The sequence below is a fragment of the Frieseomelitta varia genome, unplaced genomic scaffold (assembly GCF_011392965.1).
Source record: "Frieseomelitta varia isolate USP_RPSP 00005682 unplaced genomic scaffold, Fvar_1.2 scaffold_932, whole genome shotgun sequence".
In the NCBI taxonomy this organism is placed as follows: domain Eukaryota; kingdom Metazoa; phylum Arthropoda; class Insecta; order Hymenoptera; family Apidae; genus Frieseomelitta; species Frieseomelitta varia.
Genome location: NW_025110737.1, coordinates 193,007 through 215,199, shown reverse-complemented (window position 1 = coordinate 215,199; position 22,193 = coordinate 193,007). Strand labels below are relative to the sequence as shown.

Sequence of the window (22,193 nt, the reverse complement as noted above, 5' to 3'; positions counted from 1 at the left end):
CTCTCTCTCTCTCTCTCTCTGTCTTTTTTCCTTTTTTTTCTATTGTCTTCTTTACAAAGATTAACCAGCCGGCATTGACAATATCGGTATCTAATAATATGCAGCAAAATTGGAGGGGGGGAGGGGGCAGAAGCGACATCGAAAAGGAGAAAACAATTATTCCAGTCTCACAGTCAGCCAGAAAAGCCAAATTTTTGCACGCGTGAAAGTAGGAAGAGAGGGTCGCGGTGCGTCGAGCCATTAAAATTCATCTCATTTGTATGAGAGGCACAGAGTTGTTTCACAGTTATTACAGCGGGTACATCGATGCTTTACAATACGTCTGTCGTGTTAGTTCGTAATGCTAATGTGTCATACCAGCCAAGACTTCCGTACTAACTACAAAGAGCTCTCGTTGATGGCGAGCATCAGGTATGCGATACCACGAGGTGGTATGCTACCTTCTACGAGGTCTTCGTTGCTTCTTACTTTTACAACGCTGTTATCGTATTTAGACTGATCATATTTGGATTTTGGCTCGTATCGCGATATTCGCACGGTCGTGGTCGCGATCGTCCCCTGTTTGGAATGTTATATCAAGTTGGTCAAAAAAAATAACTCTTTTTTTTTGCGTTTAAATGAGAGACGAATTTTTCACGAGAAACAGAAACTTTATCGGACAATATATTGACCATTTTGTTCGATTACCTTTTGCCATCTTTCGAACAAGCCCATGATTCAAAAAGGTTCGACAAGGTTCTTATCTCTTCCGACAAAAAATCGTTCCAAGAACGATTTGATATCCTCAGTAGTGTAATTCTGACACTGCCACAGTTATGAATGCTTCTTCACTGCTTCGTCAGATAATTTTTTACGAGCTTGCACACAGTGTTTCCTCCTCTCTTGGGGATAGTAGTAACAAAATATGACAAAATCTTCTTCTCGATTTGCCATTTTGAAATCAATTGTTGATGAACGAGAAAACAAACAAACCTGAACGATCAGATTGAAGAATGAATTTGAGATTTAAAATGAAGTTAGTTACATATATCCCCATTGGCGAAAGATGCAATTACTTTTTGGCCAATCTAATACCAAGATTTGCGTTCACGGATTTATACTAACGATCGCCTGTTTATAGAGGTTTACTCTTTTTAATTAATAACATTAGAAGAATTAATATGAAAACGATACGTTTTGCCAAACGTTTCCTCTTCTCGACCGACTTTAAATTCAAATTCAAATATATTCGCCGCTATTTGCTTCCTTCTCTATTTTCTTCTTATCGGCGTCGCCACTATTCCGCCTTGGTTAACCTTTTGCGCTGGAATGACGTGACGCGCAAGTCGAGAATTTTTTGTCCCAAATTGCAACATTTTCTCAGTTTCAAGTATATTTAAATGTAACCCAGGCAAAATAGATGATAAATTTATTACTTTTTAATAATTTCTACCCAGCGATATCATACCGGCGAGTTCGAAAGAAAAAGAAAGCGACGAATTATTGTATACGGCTCGGTCACTCGTTATGGTCCGCAATCAGTTGCCAACGCAAGTGATTAAGGATACCTATAAGTAATGTCGTTTTCTGACACTGTAGAAAATGTTATTTTATTTAAACGTTAATACAGCTTTAATCTGTAATATAATTTAACAATAAACACACTAAATTTCAATGCATTTAACTAGAATATAGGTTATATTAGAGATAACATAGGTTATGTTATAACCAATTATATATATTATAGCATAGCATGTTATAATAAGTACAATTATATATTTAGGTAAAACAAATAATAAATTTATTACTTTTCAATAATTTCTATCCAATAATATCATACCAACGAGTTCAAAACGAAAGCGACGAATTATTGTATATGGGTTGGTCACTCGTTATGGTCCGCAATCAGTTGCCAACGCAAGTGATTACTTATAAGGATACCTATAAATAATGTCGTTTTCTGACACTGTAGAAAATGTTATTTTATTTAAAAGTTAATACAACTTTAATCTGTAATATAATTTAACAATAAACACACTAAATTGTATGTAACACTGTATTGTAGTGTAAATTGTATGTAAACATACAATGTATGTAACTGGAATGGGTTATATTAGGCATAAAATAGATTATGTTATAATATATTATATATTACATATTATATATTATAGCATAGCATGTTATAATAAGTAAAATTATATATTTAGGTAAAACAAAATAGGCAAAACAAGTAATAAATTTATTACTTTTCAATAATTTCTATCCAATGATATCATACCGACAAGTTCAAAAAAGAAAGCGACGAATTATTGTATAAGGTTTGGTCACTCGTTATGGTCCGCAATCAGTTGCCAACGCAAGTGGTTAAGGATACCTATAAGTAATGTCGTTTTCTGACACTGTAGAAAATGTTATTTTATTTAAAAGTTAATACAGCTTTAATCTGTAATATAATTTAACAATAAACACACTAAATTGTACGTAACACTGTATTGTAGTGTAAATTGTATGTAAACACACAATGTATGTAACTGAAATGGGTTATATTAGGCATAAAATAGATTATAATATATTATATATTACATATTATATATTATAGCATAGCATGTTATAATAAGTAAAATTATATATTTAGGTAAAACAAAATAGGCAAAACAAGTAATAAATTTATTACTTTTCAATAATTTCTATCCAATAATATCATACCAACGAGTTCGAAAAGAAAGCGACGAATTATTGTATACGGTTTGGTCACTCGTTATGGTTCGCGAATCAGTTGCCAGCGCAAGTGGTTAAAAAGTACACGCGCCTTTGCAACGATCGCCGGAGAACCGTCTCGACAACTAGCCCCTAGCTAAGGAAATTGGTCGGTTTGGTGCTGCATTGCCAGCGAAGAACGAATTGCCAGAGCGTATGTCGAACGAATAACGGTGTAGCAAGTTTATGTTTCTTTTTTACGTGGCCGATGAAAACGGCGGGTAAGTGCGAAGCAGAGGGGTCTCTCGGTGCAGAGGGTACCCCGCAGGATGGTATCGGAAGGAAACGGAGCGATTGACGATACGATTGGCGATACGATTGGCGGCGGCTCGTGACGTACTGTACCGGTATGTACTACAACAACAACGCCTTCTTCGTCGACCTGTTGCCCCCTCGAGCCTCTCGACTGGAACGCGCCTCTACGCGGAAACGCCGCATCGCGCTTAACCGCGCGCCACGCCGATCACTACCGAATAAATCAACCATACATACGTGTGTATGTGTGTGTATACGTGTATGTTCGTGCATACACACACACACACGTCTTTTCATTTTACCTGCCGATCTTATGTATAAATCTTATCTTTTCCAGAGATAATTCCCCTCGCAACTTTGGGAGAGGGGATCGCAGTCGAAATCTAACGAAAAGTCGTTAACGAAGAGGAAGCTTGCCTTCGTCGCATACAATTTTTATCTGTGTACGTGGTTTCGTCACGTATCAAAATTCCACGTATGTTGAAAATGTGACTATGGACACCATTGGGTGTCCGTCTCTCCACGAAAACTGCATCGTTATTAAATACAAGTGATCAAAATGCTACGTATATGTATGTACGTACTACGGGTATGTACATATATATGAATGTGCAATAAATATAAATACACATATATATATAAATATAATGTACATAAATACATAATATACAGTAATATATATATATATATATATATTTATTTATTTATTTAACTTCTTATAACTTTTAAAAGTGTGTATCTATCATTGTATCGCTGGAACAACGCGATGACAATTATACTTGTCAAATACACAGTAAAATTGAATTAAATTATAAGGAAATGACACTATTTTCTTTTTTTAACGAAAACTCAATGATTTTATCGTTTAACTTAGAGAAAAGGTATCAGAATATAGGATTGGCCACCTCAGTTTCCCGATGCTAATCCAATTGAAGATTAGTTTGGTCAGTCATGAAGCATAGACGCGAGGGACGCGTCTCTTAATAACAGAGAGCCTAAGTCGTCAAATTCGAGAAATATAGAAGTCTTCACCTGCCTCGTATGCTGAAATGTTAGAGACTATGGAAAACATGTCTCAAACAATAATCGCTAGTGGTGGAGATTGGACACATTATTAATCGAGTGCATAACAGTCTCAAGCGGTAATAATAATAATAAGTTGTGGAAATTGGACATATTATTAATCGAGTACATATATATATATATATATAAAATACAGGGTGGACCAAAAATCACTTCCTACTAAAAATAGAGCACAAATTTGTGAACGCTCATTTGGTGATCAACATTTTTAAAACACAATGAAAAACTCATGTTTGACACGTAAATTTAATTTAGTTTTTCCTTATAGTTTGAAATTTTATTTGAAAAAAAAAAAAAACAGGTAGGAAGGAAACTTTTGGCCCAAGTTGTGTTTTCGGTCTGTGCAAAATCTTGTAGAAAAAGAACATGTCTTTTCAGAGGAACGAAATGCTCACGTTCTTATTAAACACACGGTGAATCGTGGCACGATTGTTCCCACCGTATCCCACCAGGATATATGCGTTTACGCAGAGATATCTATATGCCCCCGCGTATAGTCTGTTCGAGGGTAATCGCGTTGGGTGCGTTCGAGCTTTTCACGCTTCGCGACGCGCGTCATATCTGTTTCCTGGCGATCGTGGTCCGTGACTCCTAACTACCGAAACGCCGGAGCAAACGCAGCGAAACGGGGAAACCCGTTGAGCCTCTTGGCGAGTTCCAAACACGGAACAGATTGCACAGTTCGATTGAAAAATTCGTCAATGAGTACTTCTCCGGGCACTTCCTGGATGGTTCGGTTAGTTATGGTAACTGACTGTCGAACGTCTCCATGACGAATTCGAAGAGAAAAGAAAGAAAAGAAGAGAATAGAAACACAGTGGGGGAAGAAAAAAAAAAAGAGGACAGGCAGGTAAAACGCGAACGGACGTACGCACGCAGCCTGCGACCCGGTGGTGCCCGAATGGTGTTCGAACGGGCATTATGGTACCAACTCGCGAACAATAACTCTTCCTCCACTCTCGGCGTTTAATGGCCGTCCATCTATTTAACGTGAAGGAAGAGGAAGTGACTGATGGGTAGATAGGTCGAGCGTTTTGTAACTAATTTCGCGAGTAAATTGTCCGTAACATTGGTTTGGTGATGTTCGAACGTAACTAAATATAAAACGACTAGCGCGAATCGAGGTTGCCAAACGGAGGAACGAGCCGACACGTGACGCGAAATCTCTGCCAGCCCCTGTCCGACCATCGAATCGACCACTCGCGACAGAACGATGAGACAAAAAATGCTGGTCTTTCTTCCCTCTTTATCATTCTGTCTCTCGCCAATTATTATTCGACGAAGAACAGCGAAGAGAGAGAAGCGTTTCTTAGGGAAACGCAAACATTCGCGAGCAACTGCGTGGCCACCCACTCGTGCGAGATTCGCCGTGACTCACTGCCAACTCTTGCTTGCTTGCAAGTGGCTCAACAGCAATGCCATACTCGTCCGAGGAATAGATATATACGTACGTACGTGTTATCTTGCTCTCTCTGTTTTCGAACGCGTCCCAATCTTCAACTACGTTAACACTAGAACTACCAGAATGACCAAATTGATCATTTTCGTTAGATATTTTGTTGATGTAAAACAGTGAATTTTCGGAGACGTGAATGACGTTAAATAAAAGCTTGTACTGTAAAGATTCTCTGTTTCTTTCACTTTAATGTCTCTGATGGAAATTTTATGCTTTAGTCGTCGGTAGTTTTAGCGTTAATTCAGATTTCCCAAGATTCCTCGATCTTGTACCTACAGGGTGTCCCGTTTCAATCTACGAATGCAATAAAACGCGGCGTTTAACACTAGAACTACCAAAGTGACTAATTTATGATTTTATATATTCATAACAGTGTATTTTTAGATGCTCGAATAATTTTTAATAAAATAGGAATTTTAATCAATGGAAGCTTGTATTTTTTGTTGTATTATTAATTCTTTCTTGTACCTTGCACTTTAATCTTTTTTTATAATACAGATATTATAATTTTTCTAGCTCTGTTTAACAATTCTAAATGCATTTTTCTCTGTTTCGAAAGTACAGCAATTTGATGCACTTAGTTTGTCTCTAAAAAAAAACATGTGTAGAAAATACGAAGATCGCTGCTACTTTTTTAATTATCTAATTTTTTTTCACGTCAATCAATGTAGCAGAAAATCGTCATTTTCTGTAAAAAAGAAAAAAAAATATTAACTTATGTAGATATATCGATAAAGCTATTAGCTCAGAAGATATTTTAACTTTAATTTTATAAAATCTATCTATGAAAGGAACCAATGATGGCGAACCTATAATCTGCGGGTCAGACACACGTAGGCTTTCTAAATGACCCACGCGTTGATTTTTATAAACTTATCATCGTATATACACAAGAATTTTAATTATTTTTTGAACCCCTCTTTTCAAAAAATGTTAAGAAAATTACAAGTGTTCAGTTAGAGCTTAAAAGTGAGAAATAAATGCATAATTGTGTTTTATGGAGGATTTACCACTTGGTTATGTATACATATAGGTATTTTAAGTCTTAAATGTTATACGAGTTAATTGTGTCCAAAAAATTTTATATAGCGCTTACGATTAAACAGATGTAATAAACACAGTAAAAAACACACTAGATCCCATTCTCAGGGATGGGTAGCTTTGCTAGTTTTTTATATAATAAAAGAGAGAACAGACAATAAAAAATATTAAGAAATAAAGTATATATATCCAATGTATAGTGCAGGGGTGACTGGGCATGATGTCATCCCTTTTATATCAATTTTTTGACGTCGACATTTTTTTTTTACTCTTCACTTGCAAAAGTAAAAGTTGTAAAAGAAAACGGAAACGCAAACTTTCTAGATAATTATAAAAGTGAGAACCAAAAAAAAAATAGTTTTTAACCATCCTCCCCTCCCCCTTTTTTGTCTCAAAAATAACGCCACTGACTTAGCGACCCACGAGCTAGTACTAAAAAAAATAACGAACAAAATTTAACCTACTTCTCTCAAAAAGGTTCGCCGTCACTGTCCTAAACTATGATTTTAGACACAGTAGATAGGCTAATACTTTTTTTGCAGAGAACGACCTGCAAACTCGATCGATGCAAGAAAAATTACATGGTTCATACTTGAAAAAAACAGTAGTGACCTTCGCGTCTGCTACACGCGTTTGTCTAGTGACCAACTGATTGCAAGTGTACCAAATTACCTACCACACTTTCAAAATAAAAGAAAAAAAGAAAAAAAAAAAAAAGAAAACTGCATTTGAGACAGATTTTTCAAATGACGAATAGTTTCGGAGACAACTGCATTCAGAGATTAAAATGGGATACCCTATATAGATACATACAAGCAAGATATGTATGTTATACATAGTTATTGCACTTGGCGGAGGGATCGCGTTGAGAAATGTTGCGAGCAATCGATTCGGTAACGTTAAACGCGTGAGAGAGTTTCCCTCCGAGCAAACAGCCGTATTGTCCGCATATTTCACCACGGCCATCTTCCACTCCGATGTCAATTACGTTTGTTTTCTGCTGGAACACGGAGCAAAATAATCGGTGGAACGATAATCATGCGCAGAGCTGAAACGAAGGGCGGTGAACCGTGGAAATGGTTCGTCCGGTGCCTCGTCGCCGGGATGCCCTTTCTGCCTGACCACGATAATCGTGGATTTCCGTCCGCTTATTATCTTACGCGCGTCACAATACGTTTAGATTGCGTTCCGGTGACGGCTAATTAGAAACGTACCAGTTGATATATATACACACTCCCGTCCATAAGTCACCGGACACTTGCTTAGTTTGATCAAAACAGTTACTAGAGCACAGATATACTTTTCCGGATTAATTTTATTACGCAATCTGTCATATTCTAAATGTCAAACTGTTTATATGTCAAAAATATTGCCAAGTTGTATATAACGTATTATATCTTATATCTTTGTGCAAATATGAAGGCCAGAAGTAACGGTGGCATACCTCCGTTTAATTTTAACAATATCTCGGAATGAATTTCTTTCCACGCTTCTTCTAATTTCTTCCACAAGCCTTTTTTTCGATTTTGGACACATTAATCAGTTTTGTTTTCAAGTAATATTCAAGTATTATTATAAAATAGAGTAAATAAGTCTTTCTTTTGAGTTTGGACACATCTCTGGACGCTTCTGTCCAATTCATCCCAAAATACATCGATTCGATTTTTTTTAAATGTATATACATATTTTTCATACACTTTGAAATATTTATTCAGACCATGTACGTTAAATATCAGTTTTATTTTCAAGTATTATTATAAAATAGAGTAAATAAGTCTTTCTTTTGATTTTGGACACATCTCTGAACGCTTCTGTCCAATTCATCCCAAAATACATCGATTCGATTTCTTTAAATATATATACATATTTTTGATACACTTTGAAATATTTATTCAGACTATATACATGAAATATCAGTTTTGTTTCCAAGCATTATTATAAAATAGAGTAAATAAGTCTTTCTTTTGATTTTGGACACATCTCTGAACGCTTCTGTCCAATTCATCTCAAAATACATCGATTCGATTTCTTTAAATAAATATATATACATATTTTTGATATACTTTGAAATATTTATTCAGACCATGTACGTTAAATATCAGTTTTGTTTTCAAGTATTATTATAAAATAGAGTAAATAGAGTACATATAAGAAGATTGTGTAATAAAATTAATCGAGAAAAGTAACTGTTTAGATTAAAATAAACAAGTGTCCGATGACTTATAGACGGGAGTGTATATATATATATATACGTCTGCTTTTTGCTACGCTCCAACCATTTTCTTCTCTCCTCTCTCTTTCTCTCTCTCTCTCTCTCTTTGCTCCTTTTTTCAAAATTAAACTGTAGAACCCAACGAAAATGAAACGGCCAGACGCACGATACTAATTTGCAACCAGGGGTGGCCGCGGACGGTCAAACGATCGACGCGTGTAAATTTCGCTTACCAAAACTCGGTATCGGTAACGGTACGAGGGGGAACCGGTTTCTCTAAGGAGAACCAGGCGCAACGCGCGTGTCTATTCCCGTCATCGCGGATAGAAAAAGCCAGGAATTGATTCGCGCTTGACAAACTCGGAGGAAAAAAATCGACTCGGTGTTCCGATCGGTGTTGATCGAGATATCTCGAGATACGTCCTCGGAGGTATGTACGCAGCTTACGCGATTTCGATTTTCGAGGGGCCGAAATTTCGTTTCAACGCCACGATTTCAATCGCCTGTCGCTGCTATCGCGCGCTATTTGATCGTTCGAAATTCCTTCGAAAGATCGATCGATTGCGTTACGCCGATTGCCTCGCGATCGATCGGCACAAAGCACGCAGCTACGATTGTCCGATCGGATCGAACAAATCAACGTACATTGTGGTATGGTACGCATTTATGTAAATACAGAGGTGTATGGAGCCGAAGAGAGACGAAGGTCGGAGCAAAGAGATGGAGGGAGGTAGGGAGTCCCGGTATACAGTCATCGAGTGTGTTGGTCGGTAAGGTGGAAAGGCGCGCGGCGGCGTGCGACGCGTGTCCCAGACGGACGACGGCGTATCAAAGGATATTTACCCTGTCAACAATGTGCCCGGCTTTATGTGGAAACACACGCCGCGCCGCGTCTAAAAAGGAAAAACGATTACTCGGGCCAAGATAATAGTAATGGCCGTTATTACTTGGCTCTATTATTTTACGATCTGACGCTGGCTCGACATCGATACGCTATCTCTCGCTATACTCCTTCTCCGACACGATCGATCCGCAAACACGCGCCAGACCACATATCCTTCTACTCTGTCCTTCTGCTCTCGTTCGTAATTTTCTTTTCTTGTCTTTCTTTTCTCTCGTTCCTCTTTGTTATCTACCTCTTTGTTATCTGTCAAACGGATGATTAACTTTGCGGGGGCAACGCAGAGCGATGGGAGACGGACGGAAAGGAGAAGAGAGGCAAAAGAAGAAGAAGAAGAAGAAGAAGAAGAAGAATAGTCTCACCTGCATCTGCAACCAGGAGTAATCGATGTAGGTGGTGGTGGTGGTGGTGGTGATGGTGTTGTTGTTGGTGGTGGCGGCGGCAGCGGCAGCGACGGCGGCAGCGGTGACAGCACCGACGACGTTCGAGGCGGAGGAGATCTGCTGCCAGTTGTCCTGACCGGTACAACCGAGTATCGGCAATCCGTCGGGTTGACCCCGATCCGGTACTATCTGATCGGCATATTGATAGGATGGCTGAATCGTCGGCTGTCCGCCGGAAGACAAGCTCGTCGGATGAGGGTGCTGGGCCCCCGAGCCGGCACTGGCGGGCAAGCAGCACACGCTCACGTCCATTCGTACCGGCGGAAAATCGTAGAAACGTTGCTGCTGCTGCTGCTGCTGCTGCTGCTTCGGCTCTAACTTTGTTTCTTCCTCTAACTTTGGTCCTGTCCCCGCTTTTACTTTCGCCTCTAACTCCGATTCTGATCCCGGCTCTCCTTCTCGATCTCGTTTCAACGCTGTCTGCTCCCAAATTGACCACCCAACGTTCGACTCCCGTCGAACCATCCAACGTCTCACGGTCAACGTCTTTTACCTCGACGACTTCCTTTCTTTTCTTTCCTTTCCTTTTCTTTTTTTTTTTTTCTCTCTCCTCTTTGCAATACCTTCCGCACTTGAGAAATCTCTGTTTTATTCTTTTACGCTTACGACTGTCCGCGTTTTCAAATCGGCTCGCTGCCGCTCCGAATCGACCGATCTCTCGTTCGGCGCAGCTCAATCACGCGACTTTGCGCCCCGATTCCATCCAACGTAGGGAGAGACAGCGATCGGAACAGAACTACAACTATATGCTAAATGTGCCTACGTCGAATATCCTTGCTTCCCCTGGTCTCCTCGTTTCTCGCTCTTCGTCCGCTAACGAAACAACGATCAGCGAATCGACGTTTCTTCTTGCAACTTCTGAAATCTGTCGGCTCGGCGTCTTTCTCGCGGACGAGCATGCTCCGTCGATTAATTTCCCATCGACTACCGGGAGTTTCTTTTCTCCACTCCCCTGCCCTTGTCTCGGTCACGATTCACGCGTGAATGAATCGCCGATTTACCTCACGATGCACCACGTTTCTCACAACGAGTACGATCCGCGTCCGTCTCTCACCGTGAATCCGACGATTGCCCGATCGTTTCCACCAGCTGCGATCATTTCTCTGTCGTTTCTTCCCTCCGCCGAGCGTCCACTCGAACAACGTCTTTAACCTTCTTTAACTCGCGAGAAAAAGAAGAAAAAAAAAGGAGAAAAGAGAGAGAGAGAGAGAGAGAAGGCAGCGAGACTGTCGATTCTATTTGATTCGAGAGTAGAGGGGAAAAGTGGCGCGTTCCAGCAACAACGAGCGATCGTGCCGAGTAGTCCAAATGAATTCCATGTTTTCGACGATCACTTTCTTCTTCTCTCGCCGATCGGCCAAAACCAACTACACCGGCTACAACCAACTTCTTCCTCTCTTTCTCTTTCTCCGTGCGTTTCTGCTCGCGTTTCTCCGGTGTGTCTGTACGCTAGATACGCGGCGCTACGTCGACGAATCGATTCGCTCCGTAATTCCGCGGCTGGCTTCTGCGTAATATCGCGTCATGCTTTCCGAAGGGAGCTCGAAGGGAAACAACGTCGACCTGCCGCTGCTTTTTCCAACGTTGAGGTACAGCGGCAGGTTTCGCGACGGTCACAAGACATCGAAAATGCCCACGGGCGCACGGCGTTGATCCGTCGACTAACTGATATCGCTGATATTCCTACGACCGATCCGTAAACGGCGTGTCGCGTCTGCATCGAAGCATCGATCGACACGAAGGAGATCCTTTCCTTTTCGATCGAGATGCAATCGCAGTCGCAGTCTCACAGTCACGGCCCCGGTCACCATACATCAACGACCAAGTCTTTCTTCCTTTTCGAATTTCCCCTCTTCCTTTTCCATACCACCACTCTTTCGTTTCAGTCCTCCAATTGCTCCGATCGGTATCGCCGTGACGGCGTGAGCCGAAGAAAATTCAAAAACGTACGGACGATTGGACGAGAGGTTCGCACGGCATGATGATGGATGATAGACCATCGACGTCGCGTCGTCTGAAGGACGAATTGTTCACACTTGTTCACCAGTCGATCGACATTGCTCGTGCTGAACTTGTCGGCAGGAATCCTCCTCGAGGGAACTCGAAGTTACCAACAGCGAAGTATCACTGAAATTCGAACAAGTCGATGCGAAAGAAAAAAAAAAACAAACAAACAGAGTTTCGACGCAAGAAACGAAAACTGTCGGCGAGTCGATCGCGAGTTATCGACGAGAACCGTTTCCCCGATGTACGGTCGCGCCTTATCAAAACCACCGTCGACGCATGACAGTCAGCCCGCTCGTAGTAACGATACGGGGAATCGCGCAGAAGGAACAGGAAGAGGTGGAGAATGCGATAGCACAGGAGAGGGAAAATCGGCGAGAGGAGGAAATGGAGGTGGAGATGAAGCGCGTGGAGGTGGTAGCAGTGGAGGTGGCGGAGGTGGAAATGGTGGAGGTGACGCAAGTGGTGGTGGTGGTGGTGGTGGTGGTGGTTGTGGTGGTGACGATGACGATGGTGGTGGTGATGATTGTGACGATGGTGGTGGTGACGGAGTCGGAGAAGGAGAAAAGAGTGAAATGGTGAAATCCAAGGTCGAGCTATGCGATCACCGGAAAGTAGAGGCTAATCTCGAAATAGAATAGTAGCATTCAAACTTTTCAAAGAAAACACAACGACAATTGTGTCGATGGTGTCGCGACACAATGTCTAAGCGACGCATAGACGCACGCGTTTCTCCATTCGAAACATAATGTAGCATAATATCGTTAATGCGGGATGTTTTCCTTTTGAATAATATATCTCGGTGTTTGCGTAAATGTACGGTAATATTAAATTTGCAAAGAAATGAAGGACGACGTTGAAAGAAATTGTAAACAATAAATTCGCGAGATGGATCATTGGGTAAAACGATTACGAAATATGCGAATGACAACTGTGGTAAAATAATAGACTGGGAAGCAATGGTAACAACATCAAAGGCGGTGACGTTTAACGCGATAGTAATGATGATTATGAGAATGGTGTGTGATGTTGATGGTAGATATTAGCGATATTGGTGGTGGTGGTGAACGACAGCGCTAACAATGACAGCGAGGGAGAGGACGATGGCAGCGAGCAGGATAATGAACAATAGTTGCGACTGTGATTGCGAGACACCAGCAAGGCAGTGGTAGCGACGACGACGATGGTTCCACCGGGCGGTAACAGTTGAGGTGGAGAAACGTTTGCAATAGCAACGAAGGTGAGGGTGGCGAACGCAACTGGTGCTGTTGATGACGCGACGTGATGCACCCGTGGCGTTGCATACGCGCATGCGCGGATGCGTGTCGTCAAGGCAACGGTTGCGGAGTAACTGCCCGGTGAACGCAGCCCTCCACAGACCACAGACCATGCTCCTGGTTCTCTCCTCCTCTCGCTCTCGGCTCTTTTCTCTATCTCTACCCTACCCCGCTCCTGCATCAACGTCGCTCGATCTCTGTTTTTGTCGTCAACTCACTCGCTCGTTTTCCCTGTTTCTTTACCCTCGTATCAACTTCTGCCTTTTGCTTATGACTGGCTCACACCCAAGGCGCGACCGATTCCAGCTGTCTAGGTGACCATCAACTAACCCTCTTCGCCCCGCCTCTCTCTCACTCTCTCTCTCTCTCTCTCTCCCCTCCTCTCACTGCCATCTATCTATCTATACATATCTATCTATACATCTATTTATCTATTTGGTCATTCATCTTCGCCGTACTCGATTGACAATAACCTCTATACAAGTATTTATATATATTCTTACATGCACCCACCCTGCATTTCATTCTTCGGTTCGGTTGCATCTCGTTCTGCATTTTACCTTCAACGATTTTCAATATTTTGACTTCTTCCTGAGTACGTATGTTGCTCCTTCGATAACGAACATCTATTTTCTACCAACGCGAAAAGAAAAAAGAGAAATCTTCTCTTGACAGTTTTATAATTATTTGGCACTGGCAATTCGTTTGTATCAGTACGTATGGCAATTCTGATCTTTTACCATAGATCGCAAATCATCTCTCGTTCCTATCTTCTTCGAACGCGACTTCGATTTCAAACTTCGTTGGGAACAATGCTAGGATCCTTCGTTGAACACGGGTGCATCGCAAAGAAATTGCTCTTTTATTTGTTCGAGTCCCGTTGCGCTGGTACTCGCGCGATCTTTCGTCGTCTTCATCTCCTTCTCTCGATCTTCCTCGTTAGAGAACGGGAACGGCCATAGCCATTCCGCCAACGCTCGTCTGACGTCATCCTACTACGACTACTAACGTGACGCGCCGCGTCTTGTCTCTTGTTTCATACATGTATTATTATATATATCACATATTACGTATGTATGCACATAGGTATAATTATCCACGGATGATTTTTGCAAGCTCCATCTCGCAAAAAATAGGTAAACGCACACGTTTCCGATGTATGTACTTACAACCATACTTAGTTACAACGGAACTAAGAAACGTCGTTCTTTCTCCGTCGATTGTTCGAAATAGAATTAAAAAAGAAATTCTCGGCAATAACAAGAGAAACATCGATCGATCGAAGCATGCGGCGTTTTTCAAACAGGGAAACGTTTGATAAAAGAAAAACCTGCAATACCAACGATTTTGGTAAGGAAGACAAGACGGGATATACATGTATGTATAAGGATTTACATGTATGTATAAGACAGGTAATACATACATACGTACATGCAACAGCAGGCATCTCGAATCTCTCCCCTCCCACGGAACCAGAGATTCCCTTTCTCTTTAGATTGTGAAACGATTTTCTATCGTGGTGCTTTAGCTTTGCGGATTTATTATATATGCAACAGGTTACGCAAATTACGACAAAGTGCAAATATTTCACATGACCTGCACCTGCATGACTCCCCTTTCTACGCGCGATCATTTAAACTGAGCGGACACGTGAATCACAACCGGCATCTCACACGATGGATCTTTACCTTTTCGCTTCTTGTTTCGTACTGTTTTATATTTGTTCCTTTTGTTTTGTTTTTACATTGGAACACAATTAAACCTCGAAATCGAATCGAGGTGATTCTGTATTTACCAATTTCAAATTCTCCTTATCCACGTTGTTTCTTTTCCAATAAATACCTAAGTAAATAGACACGTATCTAAATACAGTCGACCGATTCCCGTACATTCGTGTTAATCACGAATTAAAGATCAACTTTCGTCTCAAAATGATTACTCGTATTATCTTCTTCGATTCTCGGCAATATAGGCACATCCTATAGATAGAATACAACTATGTTGATGCAGCGCGTAGATCGAAACTAGCACTATACGCGCAAACTGAAATGTGAGATAATATCAAAGATAATCGAACAACTGTCTCAAAGATCGTAAAAGTATTTTCCAATACCCTTTTTCTAACATCCTGTCACACTGTTCACATCGCTTGAGCTACCAACAATTTTTTGAGCTACCAATTTTTTTCAACATATCGTAACATAGTTTCGTCGAAAATAAAATAGCCAAATCGTAACGAAAGTTGCTGCAGGTACGACAAAGTAAGTATTTGGATAGGTTAGTAGATATTTATCAATGCGACAGTGGAAAAAGTTTGAGCGGCAAATAAAAAACAACGCGTGTCCCTCTATAGAGACCGAGAGAAGGTAAAGAAAATGCGGTAGGATAAAGGAGCGAGCGTGTCGACAATCACGAGTCGAGAGTCGAGAATCGAGAGTCGAGAGTCGAGAATCGAGAGTCGGGAGGCGAGAGTCAAGGGTTAGTCCGCAGAATCATGGAAGTCGCTACTTCCATGTACATATGCATCTGTATATACTGTATACGTACATATGTATGTAACTAGGATTCGTGTTGCATCACAGACAAGACCCCCTACTATCAGGACGGAAGCGACGCTACTTATGAATGAGAGTACTCGCCCATTGGTCGTCTTCGATAGCCAATGGCTGGCTTTACACGCGGCCCTATGCGCGATTCCCCGTGAGTTCGTAACTGTGTGCATCTCTGTCACCGCACCCTGTAAACTCTCAATCGGATTAACGCGATTCGTGACTACCGATTAACGTAACGAACGATTCTCTTCCATTGATCCTCATCTAATAACGTCTTACGCTTTATACCTGAAGTCACGTAAAACGACAAATGAAGAAAGAAGACCACTCGCATCTTCTACGCGTATACTAGTAGAATGAATAGAATACACATAAGTGTAAAAACATTCATGAGTGAAAATCTAGCTTCTCACTTTCGTGAAAAGTAAATATCTTGAGCGATAATAAATTTTCATTTTTTATATTATGCTATGTTTTACATTTTATCTCGTATTACGTTTCAACTTTATATGTACATACCAACCTATGTTATATCTGTATATTATGTATTTATATATTGTGTTATACCTATAATATATTGTACATTTTCTACTCTTGTTTGCAAACGTATCTTTCTCTTTTTTCTTTGCAATTGTCGTATCTAGGGCGTTTAATGGTAACGTGCAGTAATATGCATATTTAGTTTCTCTCAATTTACAAATTTATTGTTCTTCACTTCTTTTTTGCTTCGTAATGTAAATACATACGTAGGTAAGTTACATTGCCCCCCAAGAATGAAAATGAAAATTTTTTAATTTGTTTCTTCGATCGATTCCTTATTAGTTATCCGATAATGTACTTACACACATTATTGCTAGAATACGTAGCTTGCTGTAGTTTGTATGTTTAACAATAAAAAAAAAATAGATATTACTATTAACATAAATTTGTCTATACATTAAAAGTTGTGCTCGCATAGATTCCTCCACGATCATCATTACGTGTTATTCCTACTATTGTACATTTAACGTTCATAATATGACCTTCAAACAACCTTATACTCGATAGTTTTTGTGAAATAGATCTTGATATTTCTTGCCTATTTATACATATATACGTAACTTATTGTCCTCACATATAAAACTTATCTAAAAAATTCTCATCTACAAACATGGGAAAATTTATTAATATACGCGCTTTTTGCCAAGTAATGTTTGTACAATATTCTTTTCGAAAAATGTATGAAGATTATTTCTAGACTGAGCGATATTTAAAGAGTAATAGCATTCTTAAAATTTCTGTACATTACACTCATTTTAGTTATATTTTATCTTCGTATTCAATGATCACTTTCTGGCACAAAAAACTTTCACCAACGTTCATCATAGCAATACAATAACAAGTATAAATACAGTTGAAATACAAATACAACTGAACGTTCGCTGTTCGTTCTTTCTTTATTTTCGCAAAAAAAAAAAAAAAAGGAAATGATATAAGACAGAAAGCCGCAAGTGAACAAGTGATATATAACAAATAATATCTCCAAGTCGTAAAATTACGACTGTAAATATGTATATAATTTTTATTTTAACCATACATTTAAACGTATAACTTTTTTTTGCACTAAAATTAATTATTAAGTGTCTAACATGAAATACGAAAATATTCGACTTGAAATACAGTAATATATATTAACTTTCCGATCATGTACATATATATTCGTTCGTAACATTCGAACTAATACATGTAATGAAAAGAAGCATTCGCAGCAAAGAATGCTGGTTAGACATTCTCAATACCAAAAAGTAAATTAGTACATATTAAATATGCGAAAATATATTAACAACGATCAAATAAGAATATAAGAAGATTGCTCTCCTCAAGAATTTGCGTTAAACATTTTTCTATCTCCATCACATTCATGTTTTATATCAACATAAGTATACTTCTTATACAGTATGATATATGTAAAGTATACTTTTGTACAGATATTATCACATCGTGATTTAACCAAATTAAAGTATTATCAGTATTTCAGATTTGCAATGCCATATTTGTTTCTCTCTCAATGCCATATATGATCACTTTATATTTTCATAAGATGTTTGCCTGATGTTTATCTTGATTCCATACATCACTTTCATATATCCACAAAAAAGAAAAGAAGAGAGAAAATATCTATAACACAAAGAAACACTAGCATTTTAAAATTTTCAACATTGGTTTATTGCTATTTTTATTACTATTGTTATTGTGCGATAATTATATACAATTGTATCGCATATGAATTCAAAAATACACCTCTTGATTTCAATTCCACGTATCTTTCTCAAATTCCGTTTCAGTTGATTCTTTTGGAAGTCTTTTCTGTTGTCTTTTAAATGACTCTCTCTTTTCAGCATTCAAAGAATAATTGTGATCCAAATCTGTACGTAACCTAATCAAAATTTAAGAGCCATTAAAAAACAAAAATTTATTTTTCTCAATAATTGTTCAAATATTAATTTATACTTCTGTATACTATTCTTCATTTGTTGCTCTCTATGCTGTATCCACAAATCATCATATGTCACGCGCGCCTTTTCCTGCGGCTCATTTCTTAGTTCTTGTTGTAAATTGTTGTCATTCGTATCATTAAATTCATCCACTTGAAATATAATGCATAGATTTAACCATCAAAAGATTATCAATTACGCCATTAACAAACTTACAACTGTTCTCAAATCTGGTATCAAAGCTATCCCACACTGGTTTCTCCTCCTCCAAATTATCACCAGGAGATACTAAATATTTACTCTGCTGTTCTTGCTGATCAAAATCACCAAACTGGCCTAACTGTTTTCTAAATATGTTTCAATTTAACTTTATTAATTAATTATTAAATATCAATATTATACGATTGTACATAGACAATGAATAATACGTACTTTTCAATACTCAACGCTTTTTGATAACACATTGGACCACAGAATGCCCTTGCAACTGCAGACATTAGCGTACCTACAAGAATTGCTGAACATTTTTTCATGATTCCTGATGGTATAGGAGCCATAAAATACATTGCTATTCCAGATACAAGTCCACAAGGAATTCCACAACGATAGACAGCATCGGTTTTCATACATAATTGAAAATTTCTTATTGTCTCTGGTGAGGCATTAGGCAACTACAATTTATAGATAAATTTAAAGATTCTAAGCATTTCTTTTAATATGAAGTCTTTTGATATATAAACGTTATTCTTAAATGGTATATATAAAAGATATTATTAATTAAAAGTATAATATAATGACTAATAGACTTTCAAAAATGATTACTTACCAATTGTTGTAACATTTTTAACTCTTCCTCGTTGTAAGACATTATTGTAAATTATACTGAAGAACAATGAATTATTACGATATACTTTCCTTATAACCTAAATGCAAAGTCGAAAAAAAAATATGCGGTGGATTAAATCCGTAGAAAATGTACAAAAACTTTCATATATTACTTTTACTTAAAACATCTTCAACAGTGGTTTAATATAATGAAATAACAATAAGCTATTTTCGAACATTACATATCATTTCTTGCATGTACTTGTTGTAAGGCTAATATTTTTTTCCGGTAAATTGAACACAATATACTTTCATTTTAGTATATCTCAAACAGCGGGCAATTTTAAATGATACTTTTCCAAATTTATTAAACATTTACAACAGTGTGATATTTTTAGAAAAATTGCATAGAAATAGATTTAAATTACAATAATAATTATCTGATTTCTATGTAATTTCAAGTATCCAATTTACTTATGTAACAATAACTTTTTCACATTTTACATTTCTTTTATCTATTGTAAATTAATCGATTAGTCCAATAAATTCAAACACTAAACGCTTAATAAAATTATACATGAACGTTTAGTTATCACACAAAAACTTATGTTCTTTTTTATGTATTTATGTATTCTTTTTTAATGTATTTTCATGTATTTCTATTTCAAAAGTACTTGCATTACTTGTTAAAAAATTAAAACACATTCAAAATAAATGTAATACGAAATATATATATCGACTTCTTCACTGGCGAATGTTATATATATATATATATATATATCATTACATGTAATACTTTTTGCATGACAAAAAGAACTATAAAAATGTGTAATATTACAAAATATTATATATTATTTATGTAAATAGTTATTAAATTTGTATTTTTGTTATGCTTTGATATTTTTTTTTAAAACAAAATTTGATATATTTTTCAAATTCTAAATAATGTTGATTATATCGAGTAACTATATGTTTATTATCATTCATATTCTAATATAAAAGTAAATTCATTGTTAGTTTAACTATTAACTAAACTAGCAATTAAATCCATAATAAAATAAATATTGAAAATTCCACTTTAGTTCTGTATTTAATTACTTTTAGGCATTAGTTCTTTGACAATTCAAATATGTATCTATAATATGCATCGCATGAAGTACTTTATTTGCATTCAAGTGTTAATTTAATAAGCATGGAAACTTATATCACATTGCAACTTGCAGAAAAAATATTCCACACATTTAGTTCTATTTATATGTACTAATATTTGTCTAATATAATTATAAGTGAAAAATAATCTTTTTCAATATGACATGAAGAAGATAATAATTGAATTAATGAATAAATGAAATAAGATTATATATATATATATATATATATATATATACATATTCACATAAAAAATTTGTAACTAATGTTTAATCTTTGTACTTAAGGATCAAATTAAATTATCATAATTGATAGTTTATGTATGCATTATTCTTATAATCTATACTGTAAAGTAGATATAAAAATAGATGTAAATGTAGCTGTAAAATAGTTATAAAAATTTTAAAAATTATAAAGTAATTAAGTATAAAGCATACCCACAGTTTATTTCTTAATGTACAAACACTAAATATTTCTTATATTCCACGAGCATCTTATACATATATGATTCAAGTACATCATTTGCAAGGAGTTTTGTCTCACAAATTTTCCACTCCTATTTATGAACAAGATGAAAATATATATAATGACATATCACACAGTTATGAGTTGAGAAGAGGGAGTGGTGCTAACTAGGTTTTGACATCCACTATAAAAGTTCTTGCTCGAAATTAAACAAAGTTACTGTTGAAAATGTTGTGTAACAGTGAAACTGACCGAGATTCTAAAACCTTTCAAATATTATATTTAACATTGTTCTTATTTTGTACATTTATACAATTAAGCATAGCATTATCTGTGTCTGATACGAATTATAATACAACATTAACAAACAATACATCAAATAATTCAACTGGTGATGATTTGTAAGAATATTTTATAATCTTTGCAAACATTTATTTCATATATATAGTTTGTACTTTTTCTTCCTTTATTTTTATATTATAGATATGTCATAAAAGCAATGGTGTATGAAATTGGAATATTAACAGATGCAGATAATGCAACTAACGATACTACTGAGAGGTAATATCATATCTTAAAAGACATGTAACATCTCAAACTTTGAGAATTGATACAAGATACAATTATTTTATATTAATTTTGTGTATTAATTTTAATTTTAAATTACATGCATGTGTAATATATTTTATTAATTTTATTATTTTGTTTACAGACAAGAAGTCAAACTCTCATTTTACAATCCTCCTACTGAGGACAATGGATCATAGAAAGACGTTATCTTTTACTGGTAAAGTTATCTATTGTTGTATATGATTTGATTAATTTCATACATTTCAAAGTTGTAAAATTGATACCATATGAAAATTTGAATAAAATTTGTACAAAAAGAATGTAATTGTTTGCCGTAGGAAATTTTATTTATTAATTAAAATCTTGATATCTGTAACGATATGCAATAAAAATAAATACTTTTAAATAAATTCCATTCAATCCGTAATTGATTTCACATACAACACATTTTCCTTCTGAAACCGGCGTCAGCTAATTTAAGTATGTGTGAATTTAGTGGTAACTAGGGAAGGAAGAATTTGGCTGCGATCGTCAGAACCTAATCAGTATGGAGAGGACTATTATATAATCGTAGACGAAGAAGGAAAGGAGGAGACGAATGTTTCGTATACTAGCGAACAGAATAAAGAACTATTTGCCCGTTAGATGTCTCTGCATGCCTAAAGAAACCACGTGTATTTATATTATACATTGTCTTGCAATGAATTCGTGAATGTATATATGTAATTTTACATTAAATCGAACGTAATA

General features: G+C 37.1%; 3 protein-coding genes across 6 annotated transcripts in view; 1 reads left to right on the top strand and 2 right to left on the bottom strand.

Annotated features, from left to right (window-relative positions):
• LOC122537799 (dendritic arbor reduction protein 1-like) overlaps window positions 1–12,570 on the bottom strand; it is a 70,227-nt gene extending 57,657 nt beyond the window's left edge. For 2 of the 3 annotated variants that reach the window (XM_043671379.1, XM_043671378.1), the window contains exon 1: window positions 10,047–12,570. In XM_043671379.1, coding sequence (XP_043527314.1) covers window positions 10,047–10,592 — 546 coding nt within the window. In that variant the 5' untranslated portion in view covers window positions 10,593–12,570. The remainder of the gene's footprint in view (window positions 1–10,046) is intronic. The other variant, XM_043671377.1, reaches the window with a different exon arrangement.
• Window positions 12,571–17,469: 4,899 nt separating this feature from the next.
• LOC122537821 lies at window positions 17,470–22,055 on the bottom strand. 2 transcript variants are annotated; one of them, XM_043671422.1, is made up of 6 exons: window positions 19,261–19,659; window positions 18,867–19,105; window positions 18,651–18,781; window positions 18,451–18,586; window positions 18,241–18,376; window positions 17,470–18,117 (listed from the first exon to the last, which is right to left on the bottom strand). In XM_043671422.1, exons 1-5 carry the CDS (start codon window positions 19,300–19,302, stop codon window positions 18,250–18,252), a joined length of 675 nt encoding a protein of 224 aa, XP_043527357.1. In that variant the 5' UTR covers window positions 19,303–19,659; the 3' UTR covers window positions 17,470–18,117; window positions 18,241–18,249. The 2 variants fall into 2 exon arrangements, with proteins under 2 accessions (XP_043527357.1, XP_043527356.1); XM_043671421.1 differs by lacking the exon at window positions 17,470–18,117 and adding an exon at window positions 21,843–22,055 and having other exon boundaries at window positions 18,147–18,376; window positions 19,261–19,357.
• On the top strand, window positions 21,043–21,768 carry LOC122537822. Its single transcript, XM_043671423.1, has 3 exons — window positions 21,043–21,274; window positions 21,357–21,434; window positions 21,586–21,768. Exons 1-3 carry the CDS (start codon window positions 21,102–21,104, stop codon window positions 21,638–21,640), a joined length of 306 nt encoding a protein of 101 aa, XP_043527358.1. The 5' UTR covers window positions 21,043–21,101; the 3' UTR covers window positions 21,641–21,768.
• Window positions 22,056–22,193: the final 138 nt, after the last annotated feature.

Coding starts and splice junctions, on each gene's coding strand:
- LOC122537821 (XM_043671421.1), bottom strand. CDS start 19,302: ATGTCTTACAACGAGGAAGAGTTAAAAATGTTACAACAATTG. Junction 18,782..18,866: donor AAAGCGTTGAGTATTGAAAA/GTACGTATTATT, acceptor AAACATATTTAG/AAAACAGTTAGGCCAGTTTG. Junction 18,587..18,650: donor TACCAGATTTGAGAACAGTT/GTAAGTTTGTTA, acceptor TTATATTTCAAG/TGGATGAATTTAATGATACG.
- LOC122537822 (XM_043671423.1), top strand. CDS start 21,102: ATGTTGTGTAACAGTGAAACTGACCGAGATTCTAAAACCTTTCAAATA. Junction 21,275..21,356: donor AATTCAACTGGTGATGATTT/GTAAGAATATTT, acceptor TTTATATTATAG/ATATGTCATAAAAGCAATGG. Junction 21,435..21,585: donor ACTAACGATACTACTGAGAG/GTAATATCATAT, acceptor TTTTGTTTACAG/ACAAGAAGTCAAACTCTCAT.